The sequence below is a fragment of the Takifugu flavidus genome, chromosome 13, assembly GCF_003711565.1.
Source record: "Takifugu flavidus isolate HTHZ2018 chromosome 13, ASM371156v2, whole genome shotgun sequence".
In the NCBI taxonomy this organism is placed as follows: Eukaryota; Metazoa; Chordata; class Actinopteri; order Tetraodontiformes; family Tetraodontidae; genus Takifugu; species Takifugu flavidus.
The window spans coordinates 9,049,215-9,062,019 of NC_079532.1; the positions used below are offsets into that span (position 1 = coordinate 9,049,215).

Genomic DNA, 12,805 nt, shown 5'->3' on the forward strand with positions numbered 1-12,805 from the left:
ACCCACCTGTTGCCGACAGTCTTGGGATAGTGCTGAGGTGCACCCCTACCACCTCCTCCCCCCGAAGAAGCACTGCAAGAGCAAAGGTGAGGAGAACTCAGGCACCAATGGTGTCATCCACATCACGTTCTCTGGGCCCAAAACCAGCTAAATACCCGGTGTTTCCGATTGTGACGGGAATAAACAGGTTAACGACGGTGTCAGACCACCCCCCAGTGGCCTGGGGAGGGTTTAGGGGCTCCGCTTGGACTTTAATAGGTTTTGATTTAGTTTCGTAGAACTGTGCATGTCAAAGCTGAACCAAGAGGCCCGAACGTCTCGTCTGTGATGCAGCTCCGTGCAGGAGAGGCCGACCAGCCATTTTAGCTCCCCCACATCCTGCTTTGTTCGCAGGGCCGGAAGCCCCCGGCCAGCACCGGGCTGGGGGCTTCCCTGGGGGGGGGGCAGAGCTACCCGGAGCACCCACATGTGTGTGGAAGTGGTTTATTACCTGAAACGAGAAGCACCCCCTTCTGCAATCACACTCTCCACTTTGGCGGCTTGACAATGAAGAATACTAAAAGAATCAGAATAATAGGAGGGGGTGGGGGGAACGGTACTGCGGAGAGAAGGAGAGACACGCAATTAGTAATGGCGGGGGGCGCACATCCACGCACGCACTGCTGGAATGAACCGCTCCGCAGATGCAAAGAGCCCACGGTCACGTCCCAGAACCACCGCAGCGGACCGTCAGAACCCGACCAGCCTCGGCACGGTCGTTGCCAAAGGTGTACAGCAAAGCATCTGGAATGCATTAAAAAGGGCAGAAAAATGTACCGTTGAAGCGTGACGAGTGCACGCAAAAGGGGAACGAGGGCGCCGAGTAAATGTCACCGAGTCCGGTCCATTTATTTTGAGAGAGAAGCTGTCGGAATCTGCTGTGCTACAACAAAGCAAAGGTGCGTCAGCTAGCTGGCTAACGCTAATTAGCTCGGATGCTAACATCCACAAAACAAGTTATCGATTTTTTTAGGGGGGGGGGGGGCGTTTGCATGGGAATGTATGAACGGACATGAAAAACCTTCAACTTTATTTAAAAGTCGTGGCCGATTGGGGTGAAAGCGGGACAGCCGACCATCCCAGACGTGACAGAGGCGAGGAGAAGTGGGGCAGGGCGGCACGACTAGCCGCTAATGTCTCCATCCTACCACGGTAGATAAGCTAAAGATCCGAATCGGGATCGATCTATAACAGTTCCGACTTCAACTGAAGCGGGGCCAGCTTGATTGCATATGTCGCGCTACCTGGAGCTCGTTTCCAATCAATAACGTCAACCAGGGGCCGAACGACGCCATTTTCTACTTGGATGTACATCAGCTGAGCCACGGCTAAGCTAGGCTATCTGCCGGCTCCGAAGCTAATATGCTCGAGTTAGCTTAAACAAGCTGATGTTTAAAACCTTTACTTGCTGGCTAGCAGCAGAAGCCATTTTGGACGAGCCGGTGAGGTCTCGCAGAGAGGAAAATTGTGCCTTACCTTTACCAAAGCAACTTCAGTTTTATGTTGTTGTGTGACTACAAAAGAAAAAAAAAGAGATAATTCTAAAGGAAGCGGGGGTTAATATGAATACCAGAAGAGCTGAAAGCAGAGTAAATTGACCGCACTGACACACATACACACACACATCAACCCCCTGCGTACTGCCTGGCTTATTTGCGTTAGCTAGCTGGAGAACCCCAAAGCTTGGCAGAGACAGAAAAGTCGCCGCCTTCCATTGGTCAGATAATCCGTTGCGGTGTCCGTTCCAACCAATCAGAGGAAAGAACACTCAGTAGGGCGGGTCCAAAAGCGCGCGCCGACCAATGAGAGGCGCCGTGACATAAAGGGCCACCTCGTTGTGTTGATTGACAGGCAATTTAACATCTGCAGTGCAGGAAAAACACAGCGGCTCCTGCGACGCTGCTGCAGCCGGAGAAGTTCCTCCAATCCGGGGCGACGCGGCTCCATCACAGCCCTCTCCACACGACGCTTAAATAGGGTCGTTCTGCATGTTTTGCTCCCCACTTGCACGCACACATAGTTCATTTGAGAGGAATGCCCCTTGATCCATTGCAGATGATCCTTTTTTAATGTGAAACCTCGCCATTCAGGTCAAAAGAGACCAATGAAGAGTGTAACGTGTGTCTTTCTGAGCGTTTAGGTTCGGGAGGATCCGAATCTGAGCACCTCTTGCTTAAAGGCTCCATCCTCACAGGCTGAACCGGTGTCTCCTCTTCCACCACTAAATCTCTGCCCGGCATGAATAATGTGTAGAGACATTTATCTATATCAAATATGGATCATAAATCAGTGGAATGATGGAGGACGAGGCTTTTCTGGCTGCCCGGGAGCTCACCCATCGTTCTATCTGCTGACTAAAATCAGCTTTGAAGGTTTTCCCAGTCCGGAACATTTCAAAGCGACTACATTTGGACCTTTTCTGTTGTTCAGAGCTGACTCATCCCAGTCGAAGGGCGAGCTGCAGCATAACTCACAGCGCCCCTCTGCTCTGCACGAGCCAGGGGGAATAATTGGGGACCTCCATCACCTCAGACACCTCTAAAGCCTCCTTCACACTTGCGCTTAATCAACTCGCCACCTCATCACCTTTTCAGTTTACCAAGAATAAAAAACTTTTCTAAAAAAAAAAAAGAAAAAAAAAAGCCACCCACACAATTATTTCCTCGTGACCGCTGGCGTGCACCTTTTCAGGTAACGGTGCGGCCCGAACATCCTTTCAAGGTGAAGCCGGCTTCTCAGAGCAGACATCAGGTTTCACAGCGCCCCTCCCAACACACACACACACACACACACACACACACACACACTGTTTCTACATTTACTTCATCGTGTGAAGGAACAAAAGGCACTTTGTAAACTGCACATTAATAATAAATGACTAAAAGAAAACGGAACCAATAAACCCCCAGTTTAGATGCAGTTCGCTCATCTGTCCACTAGAGGGTAGAATGAACCTTCCCGTCAGGTCCGGGCCGGTTCGGCTCTGTTGGGTCTCCTGACGACGTCCTGCAGCTCTCAGGACGACACGCAGCATGAGCTGCTCTGTCTCTCCGCACCTCTGTCCTCTCTCTGTCATTCCCTCGTTACCTCCAGGAAAACCCTGCTGCTAACCTTTGCTTTATGATGATGACACGGTCCGACCCAATTAGCCGTCATTAATAAATAACAGTGACGGCCCTCATTTCAAACAGGCCTCGGCTCCTCTGGCGTGTGCACGTTTAATTGAGCGGTTGCAAATTTTATTGACCACTTAATTTTATTAAGTGGTTTCCACAGGAAGCAGAAAGTGAAACGAGGGAAACGACGGATTCCTGGAGAAATTCCAGGCACTTCCTGACGGCTTTTCCGGCCTCAGCCGTGGATCCAAGCCTGTCGGACCTGTTCACACCTCACAGCCTGTGTCCACAGCCGCGTCTCCTCGGCTCTGCTGGATCTGAGAACCTCCCAGGATGTTCAGACCTTCCCAAACCCATCAAGGCGACGGCAGTGCAGACGCCCCCTGAGGAGGTGGGGGAGCCCACTGGATCCGCTCCGGCGTCACCCTGGGACATTTGTTTGACTCTTTCATTCGTCGGTCTCAGAGGATCAAGCGGTCGAGGACGTTGGCGGGACAGAGGCAGAGGGAGGAGGGTGCGAGCCGGAGCCGGAGCCTCCGCTGGGCTCCGGAGTGCCGATGCAAATGTGGGTAATTATCCAACAGTTGGAACCCGAAACCTTGTAACATCGTGTTTGTTTGTGTTTTTCCTGTCTCTGTCTCGGGGATGTGGGATTAAAATATTAGCACTTCCTATTCAAACTCTTTTCTCCCCCCAAATAAGAGGCTGTTATGTAAAAATGTTCAAAGAGGGGGGGGGGGGGGGGCACCAACACCAGCAGCTCCGGGAGGGAAAGACGCCGGATTTGGGTGGAAGTTTCCTTCAGCTAAAACCTTGTTCTCGTGTGTGGTGGACACCAAAGGCGCTCACAGCTGCTCGGGGGGCGGCCACGTGTCTCCGGGAGGACGGAGGAGACCCGAGGTGGCCTCCTGAAGGACGACATCCACACCCAAATCACCTTAATTGGAGGTTCTGTGTCGTGCTGTCAGACATCAGCCTAATAGGCAGAAGAAACACGAGGTGTTGGCTCAGCGGAGCGTCGGCGCCACATCGGTCTGGACCCCCCCACTCTGTCTCTCTTACGTCCGAGGTTTCATAATCATCATTATTTACCACTCCGTCCTTGATCATCGTCATTTTCTACTCCGCTAATCACAGTTAATCTGCCAGCACTCGTTAACGAGCCCGCTTCCTGGTGGTGTCAGGAACGTCGATCCTAATCCAGCCCTGAATCCCACTTCTGGGCCCGGAGGACGGGTGGTGCTGGGGTCCTCCCAGTGAAACCAGTCTGGAACCTGGGAAACAGAAAGCTGCTTTGTTGGGGTCGACTGACTTCAGGTTTTGCTTCTCCGGTTCCATCGGCCTTTCCTGGTGTAAACACTGGGAATTGGTGCCAGAACCTGGAGTGAAGCCCCAGGAAACGGGAGCGCTGGCTCCTGTGTGGACATCAGCACGCCGTTCCTCAATTTACAGTCAAATCAGCCAACACACCGAATTGGATTTCCCTGCGTCTCCCAACGGAATCCCGTGTTAGTATTTCACCTTATGGTTTGGGAGAGACTCCTCATTCCGAGGAGCCACCTGAACAACGTCAGTTTACTCTGTGACTTTATTATTATTTAAACCCAAGAGAAGAGGATGAGGAAGGAAACCCTTTAGGATGCTGGCGGTTCCGGCAGGACACAGCCACTCACGCTAACACGCCGCTCATGCTAACACGCCGCTCATGCTAACACGCCGCTCATGCTAACACGCCGCTCACGCCAACACGCCGCTCATGCTAACACGCCGCTCACGCCGCTCACGTCAACACGCCGCTCACGTCGCTCACGTCAACACGCCGCTCATGCTAACACGCCGCTCATGCCAACACGCCGCTCACGGCGCTCACGCCAACACGCCGCTCATGCTAACACGCGCTCACGCCAACACGCCGCTCACGGCGCTCACGCCGCTCATGCTAACACGCCGCTCATGCTAACACGCCGCTCACGCCAACACGCTGCTCACGGCGCTCACGCCAACACGCCGCTCATGCTAACACGCCACTCACGCTAACACGCCGCTCACGTCAACACGTCGCTCACGCCGCTCATGCTAACACGCCGCTCACGCCAACACGCTGCTCACGGCGCTCACGCCAACACGCCGCTCATGCTAACACGCCACTCACGCCAACACGCCGCTCACGGCGCTCACGCCACATGCCGCTCATGCTAACACGCCACTCACGCTAACACGCCGCTCACGTCAACACGTCGCTCACGCCGCTCATGCTAACACGCCGCTCACGCCAACATGCCGCTCACGCCGCTCATGCTAACACGCCGCTCACGCCAACACGCCGCTCACGTCAACACTTCGCTCCGCCTCTGCAGACGCGTATGAGACAAATTGGCATCTGCTACAGCACCATTTTCCAACGGGCCCACGTGCACACGCTGGCGTTTCAAATGCCAGTCAACCACCGGGAGAGTGAAGCACGTGCGCTTTGATTGACACTCACCGCGTCTCCGCTCGCACAACCTTTTAGCGTCTGATCTTCTCTGTGTTGCCACGCAGCCGTCAGCGACCTTCTTCTCCGTTGGCTCAGGCGCCGCCAGCTGACGGGGTCGCGACCTCTGTAGCGAGCGATCGGCTACCTGAAGGAGACAAACGATGATGTAAAATCGAAAAAGCAGAAAAGGGCAAAGCAACGTTCGTGTCCATTTGTCTCCACAAGAACCACGAGAGCAACATAAACACGTTTAAACCGTGTCGGGGGCTAATTTGGCGTCGGTTTCCCTCACGTTGGGCTACAGACATGGACAGTGTGAGCGTGAGGGCACTTTGAGGGGAAGGTGGGGAAGAAGAGTAAACCTCTGAGCTCCAGATCTCCAAACTTTCAGCATAAAACTATTCATCCATGCAGATTATTTCCATAGCAACCACGTCAGCAGCAGCCAACGGTCCAGTTTTCAGGATTCCTCTTTCACTCTGTGCAAGGTGACGGTTGGAGAGAAGAACCGGGCTCCCCTGAAGACGGGGGATCGATCCAGGGTTCTGTGGGCTTGACAAGCATCAACAAAAGCAGAAACCTGAGCCACAGACCATAATACCACGCTAGCGACCGCTGCTGCACGAGTTACGATGTGACAAGAAATCGCTGCCAAAGTTTACGGCAACAGGAAACCGCGATGTTTAATTTATGTGCTCGCCTTTCAACATTTAACGATGTCCTCAGATGTTCTTTAGGGAGGAAAAACACAAATTTCCATGCAAATGAGAAGACAAACACAAACAAATGTGCTTGTGTTGTGGATCAGCACATATCACACACAAGCAGATGATTCCAGCCTCTGAGCAAATACGGCCTCTTCATCTCCGTTTGCTCGTTGCCTTGTTCGCCTGTGCAAACACCATTATTCCATCGCAGCAATTATCCCGCTCCCATCATCAGACAGGCGCCGGTCACATAAAAGGTGACTTTTTAATTTAAAATAAACGGAACTAATGTGCCGTTTAACTTCTGCCACAGCCGGGGAAATTAAGTGTCTCTCTTTTTAAGCATGAAAAGAGGTGATGGGAGAGATTAGCTTAGCGCCGACAACGACGCATGTTTGCTGCAGGGGACTCGGCCTTGTTAAATCCTGTTTACTCACGGCTTGATTAAGCCAGGCCTGATAAGCCTGGAACATTACAGAACTTTAAACTTTGTTGTTATTCAATTTCGGCAAAGTGTGTGTTGGTGTGTGTATTTCTTGGCCTAAATGGTGGAGGTCGTCGCCGTGTTTGAGCAGCTCGGTCGGCAGAACTGTTCACCTGCACACCGAACAGCAAAGGACTCTTCTATTGTTCCCAGGGCCGGGAAACCGTCTCCTTCTGAGATTTGAGCTGCTTCACAAAAAGATCTGTTGTGTTTGTGGAAAAAGAATGAGTTCAATCACTATTTTGTGTCCCTCAAATGAGCACCAGACTCATCCTGAGCTTTCTGTGGCTGTTGCTCTTAAAAGAACAAAGGCAGCGTTATTGTGATGTGAAAATAGCACAAACCATCTTCTTCTGTTGTTCCACAGCTGACAGTAACACCCTCTCAGCCTTTGGTCGTGATGCAGATCAAAATTTCTGTTTAAAAATGTTAACTCTTGAAACGTTTTTCCAACTGAACTATGCGCATGACTGCCCCCTGCTGGTCCGGGGAGGTACATGCAGTCTGAAATAACACAAGACAGTTGTGGCGGTTAAGTTTAAGGAATTTGTTTTTATATTCTGGTAAATAGTGAAATGGCACGTTTGTTTTGTTCCATGGGAAGATTTAAAAATAAATAAATAAATAAAAGCAGCATGAAAGATGTTTCACGACTCGACCACACAGGAAATCTGCCTGAACCAAACTTGAACTCGCCGTTCAATGTTTATATTAACACATATTTGACGCCAAGAACGGGTTGGTGGTCGTCAGCTTGCTCCTCATAACAACAACACAGACATGGTTCCTTTATTAGCCTCTAGCATACCAAGCTGCCCTGCACAAGGAGAAGTTTATTACATCTGACAGTATCATATGCAGAAAAAAGCATAATGCCTGTCATTAATGCTAATGTCTGTGACCAAAGCAGTTGACGAGCCACAGGCGCCGGTCTGAGCCCCCTCGCCATCATTTCATTCTTCCACATCAGCAGAGCAGCGTGTTTCTCCTCATTTCTCTGTCACTCTCATCTCCTTCCTGCTTTAAATAAAACCTTTTCAACCATCAGGCCAGTGTGACGGGTGTTCGGGGGGTCGTGTTGCTGCAGCAGCGCAGCAAAAAAAAAGATCCTGTACATCATGATGGGTGATGGGTTTGAGTCATTACATCAGAAACTGTGCTGGCAGAGCCTCAGTGATGCGTGGAGGCTTGTCGTGCCGCCAGGCTGCCATTTGCAGCGATAACTCACGATGACGGACCGTCCTATTGCTCACAGGACGCGGTGCACTATTGTATTTTAATTTGCTAATGTGATCAGTCAGCTGATGGCTCCTTGGAAGAGGGCTGTTATCTGCAGCGCTCTCGTCAGGACACTGGTGCCGTCGCCGTGCTGCTGCGCGCCGCCAAATCACGCGCAGCATCAAATGTTTGCTGAACTTTAAAATGTTTAACCTGCGGCCCTTTAACCTCCATATTTCAGCCCTGGAAACAGGTTGTTCCCTCCCCCACAACGCTGATTATTCCTGACACCTTTCACCAGCACCTGATTTTCGTGTCACTTGTGCTCAGTTGTGAGTCTCTTATTGCCTGGGTGCGTCACGCTGTGTTGTCAACGCAACATGGCAGCCCCGCAGCAGCGTGCCGCAGTGAACGCACCCCAGCCGGAGAGCGGGAGAGAGGGAGAGAGGGAGAGGGAGAGAGAGGGAGAGAGGGAGGGAGAGAGAGGGAGAGAGAGGAGAGAGAGGGAGAGAGGGAGAGAGAGACTCCCAACAAGCCTGAGCTCCTGCTGAGAACTATCAAGTGAGGAGCAGTGACCAAAACGTGCACTAACTGGATCAAACTCTGGATTTGTTTGTTGCCACCAGAGGGCCTGAGAATCTGAATTTTTTTAGGATGGAAACACCTGTTCGGGCATCAGACTGCTGGGAAATAAATAGAACTCAAGGTTCCGGATTTGCTTGCTTAGTGAAAATTTTAGAGATTTTTTTTAAAGTGTCTTCAGATGTTTCACGTGTAAAAGTATCCATCAAATGTGCCCTAAAGTGCAGCCAAATCATTAATAATCATTTATTTATGGAGCTGCTGTAATTCCAAATGGCTCGTTTTTTAGATGTCAGGCTGCCGAAACATTTGGTGCGTGTGTGTGTTTCTCTGGTAAAACGATGCACAAATTGCATCCGGAGGGAGGAGATGAAGGCGTCCAGCGCCGGGTTCCTCAGACTGGCCACGTCTTCACGTTTGCTCAGGCAACATTAAAAGAAATGGGCCTGGATCAAGCTGCTGCAACTATTGCATGGAAGATAAGAACCCAGCAGAGGTCGCGCACACACACACACACACACACACCACACACACACACACACACACACACACACACACACACACACACACACACACACACACACACTCAGAGCACAAATGTCCTCATTTCACAAGTGTTTCCGTGGAAGTAAACACACTCAGGAAAGGTTCCGAGGGCGTTTCCACCATGCAGATGCTGCGTGACTCATAAAGTCTTAACAAACAGGAGGAGGAAATGAAGTGGACTCGAGAAAAAGTGTCCTGCAGCACGTGAGGGTTGGTAGTTTGGCGCCGACAGCCTGATCCCCAGCAGATCAGAGCGGCCGGGCCCCCTCCACCACAGAACCCTGCAGAAGGTCTCAGAAGAGCAACACAGTTTCAGTGAAGCCCGAAAGGTTCTGAGAGATGAGAAGAGACCGTCGTTCCCACCGCCTGACACAGACGGATGAAAGATGTAATCACAGTGTTCCGTTAATTATTCAGGAATTCAATTAGGGAAATGTTTACATTATCTCTGCCGCTAACGATAAAGCTGCAGTGCAAATGAAACTGGCCGGACGTGCCGGACCTGCAGCAGATGGAACGTTGACTGATAACCACACAAACTGGGAAGCACGCAGCCGACGTTCCTACAGGAACAGCAGGAGATACGGCAAAGATGGTCCGTGCAGAAGCTCTTCCGTTTACACTTCAGCTCCAACGAGAAGGAGCAAAACGGGCCCACAGAGCTCCCCAAACCCCCCAAACAGAACAGAAGACCAGCACAAACGGGCAGATTAGAGACGAGAGACGTGTGGGAGGAAGCCCGGAGTTCTTTAATCCCCTACTGGACCCCAGACCTGGTTTAATCCCCTACTGGACCCCAGACCTGGTTTAGCTTCTGCTCATAACTGGACTGAAAAAGAGCGTTTGCTAAATGGCGGCCAGTGAAAGTGCTCACATACGTCCAATCGGAGCCTGAACCAGGGGGGAATGGCATTCCGAGGCCCCCAGATGAGGGTGAAAGGCTCAGTGGGAGGGCTCCTCTGCAGCAGGCGCACGGCCGAGCTGCTGCCCTGCAGGTCCAGGCTGGTCCGATCGATGTGGGCGGAGACGGCGGGAGAGGCTGCATCACATGATCAATACTCAGCAGTGTATTTCACCTCCGCTCAGGCTCTCGCCCACAGCGGCCTGGAACACACACGTCTGACCACATCCCAAAGATTTTCCTTCCTGTTTCGAGTTCCTGTTAAAGAGCGACGTTTGACCTTGAGACACGCGGCCGATGACGCTGATGTCCACGTCTGGGTTTGGAACAGGACCGATCAAAAGAGCCACTGAGAGGAGACCGGACCCCCGGGGAGACCGGACCCCTGGGGAGACCGGACCCCTGGGGAGACCGGACCCCCGAGGAGACCGGACCCCCGGGGAGACCGGTATCGTCAGAGGAACTCATCGATAGAGACCATCTCACCATCTCACAGCAGGAGGGCTTAACTGCAGGCCTATCGATGCTCCCTCTCCCCAGCACTTTAATCCCTTAAGCTTCCAAATAAATAATCAACACTGCGAAGATTTTAAAGCTATAAAAACACATCCACCTGAAGAACCTCTGAGGGCTTCTGAAGTGGCTGGTTTGGCAGAAACGCCTCCAGTTTCTGAAGAGAAATGGTTGCAAATCCAACTTATTGACGGAGGCCAAGGGGAACTGCAGATTTTAGTTTCACTGCAGATCTTTTGTAAAGGTTTCGGGTAGAAGCTCGTGTGTGGAGACTGTTGGGAAGAGGAGAGAATTCTAAACATTTTGATAGAATTCTCTCCCTGTGCGGCTGTTTGGTGTGAGACAGAACGAGGCAAAACATGTTGAACCTGAAGGTTCTGAAGGAAATCCCTGAAACAGTAACTGGTTCCCAACTCTTCCCTCAGACCTGCTGCAGGTTCTCCTGCACAGATCTCCCATCACCAACTTCACAAGGTCTCATTTACTCTTTTGACAGGTGACCACCACATCTCTATGGGCACATATTAAAAAGCTCTGCATCACCCACCACTAGAGGTCACTCTACTTTAATTATGGGAGTATTTTTCTCCCTTAAAACCCTTGAGATCAGTTGAGCGTTTTAAATAACACAACATCTTCTTACTTGGCGTTTTACAGAAATCCTCAGTGTTTTTTCCTGTGAGAATCAGCTTCTTCGCCACATCTTCCCCCTCCAAAACTCCACTTTAGCTTCATTATGAAAGATTTGTGAGCAGCCAGACCCCAAATTGAGTCTCCAAAAGAAGCTAAATGACCTGCTGCTGCAGCACCAGCTGAATCTGCCTCAGACAAGAAGAAGTGTAAAAATGCCAGAAAAAGGAATATGTTTCCATCCCCAGTCGCCCCCGCTCCCCTCGCTCGCCCCTCTGAAGCCATCCTTCAGCGTCAGATTGCCTGTTGTTCCTGTGACACAGAGAAGTAGCTGTTTATCAGGCCAGCTGGTATTTAGCCTTGTTGGGTACATTTGTATTGATTGGACTTTGTAATTTTCTCCTGAGTAGATTGAGCTGCTTGTTGTTGGCTGTTGTGCATTAAAATGAGGAGGAAACGCCTCCAGCATGGCTGAGCAGAGACCCGCGGCTCATTCTTACGCTCATTTGTGCACAGACGCCTGCAGCAGGGGTTTTCACAGCGGAAGGGAAGCTGCCACATTAGCTTTGGAGGTAAGTGTTTGGGCCGGCACACCTGGATCTGTGTGCAAAGCTCTGCACTTGAATGTTTGTGTGTGTGTGTGTGGTGGGGGGGCTGAGCACGACGCCGTCTTTTTAGATGACATTTAAGCGCTCTGCTCTAAAATGCTCCTTCTGACCTCTGCAGCGTCGTCGAAGCATCGCAGCAGCTCTAATGATGAGCCCAGTCCCAGCCGGCGACCTGCTCGCTGTCCTTGAGAGTTCTGCTCCCTGAAAGACCTCTTTGCTCTTCCATAATCAGCATTTTTCACCTCTTTTCTCCTCTAGTTGTGTTCAGGTGGGGGGGGGGGGGGGGGCAGGCAGTCTAATGGACCTCTACCTCCAGCTCCCTTCCCTGAATGGGCAGTGATTTACTCAGGTCACAGTCTGGGATGTGGGAATGAATAAGGCTCTGAAAGACAAGCGGCAGCGCCGAGAACCAGATCCAGTTTCTTTGTGTGAGAGAACGTACAGATGAAAACCTTCAACTGTGGCAACGTGGCGGGTTTGAGGTTCTTCAGCTAGAGAAGGTTACGTGGGACTTCATAGCCACTCTGCTGATGTTTCAGTGGAGAATTGCTTCTTTTCAGGGAGCAAAAACCTCTCCTGTGCACTCCTGGACCTATTGTTCCCCACAGCAGAAAGATTTGGGTCCTCTTGTTACAAATGTAGTTCTGGAGCTCCAACGCTGCTCCTCTTTGACCATTTTCTCTTGTCAGTTTGTCCTCTTTATTCCACCTCAAATTGCTCGAGAAGCCGCAGCTTCAGTGTACCTGGCCATCTTGTGTCCACCTTCTCCTGGTATCTGGGTATCTGGAATCAAGCTAAATCGAGTATTTTCCGTGTTTCGAGCCTCAGCGTGGGCACAGAAAAGCACTTTGATTTGTGACCAACGAGGTGACTAATGAATGAATTGTGTAAAGTCCTTCCAGCGCTCCGAGGCCGGCTCCCCGCAGATCCCCACGGACCTTCGCTCGTGGGCTGTTTTTGTGTGTTAGGAATTTTTTGCTGTTTT

General features: G+C 51.2%; 1 protein-coding gene across 1 annotated transcript in view; it reads right to left on the reverse strand.

The window, feature by feature from the left end:
• Window positions 1–12,805, reverse strand: part of eif4g2b (eukaryotic translation initiation factor 4, gamma 2b) — a 59,973-nt gene that overhangs the window by 6,428 nt on the left and 40,740 nt on the right. The window contains exons 3-4 of the mRNA XM_057052635.1: window positions 491–598; window positions 7–72 (exon numbers count right to left, since the gene is read on the reverse strand). Of these exons, the coding sequence (XP_056908615.1) occupies window positions 7–72; window positions 491–598 (174 nt within the window). The remainder of the gene's footprint in view (window positions 1–6; window positions 73–490; window positions 599–12,805) is intronic.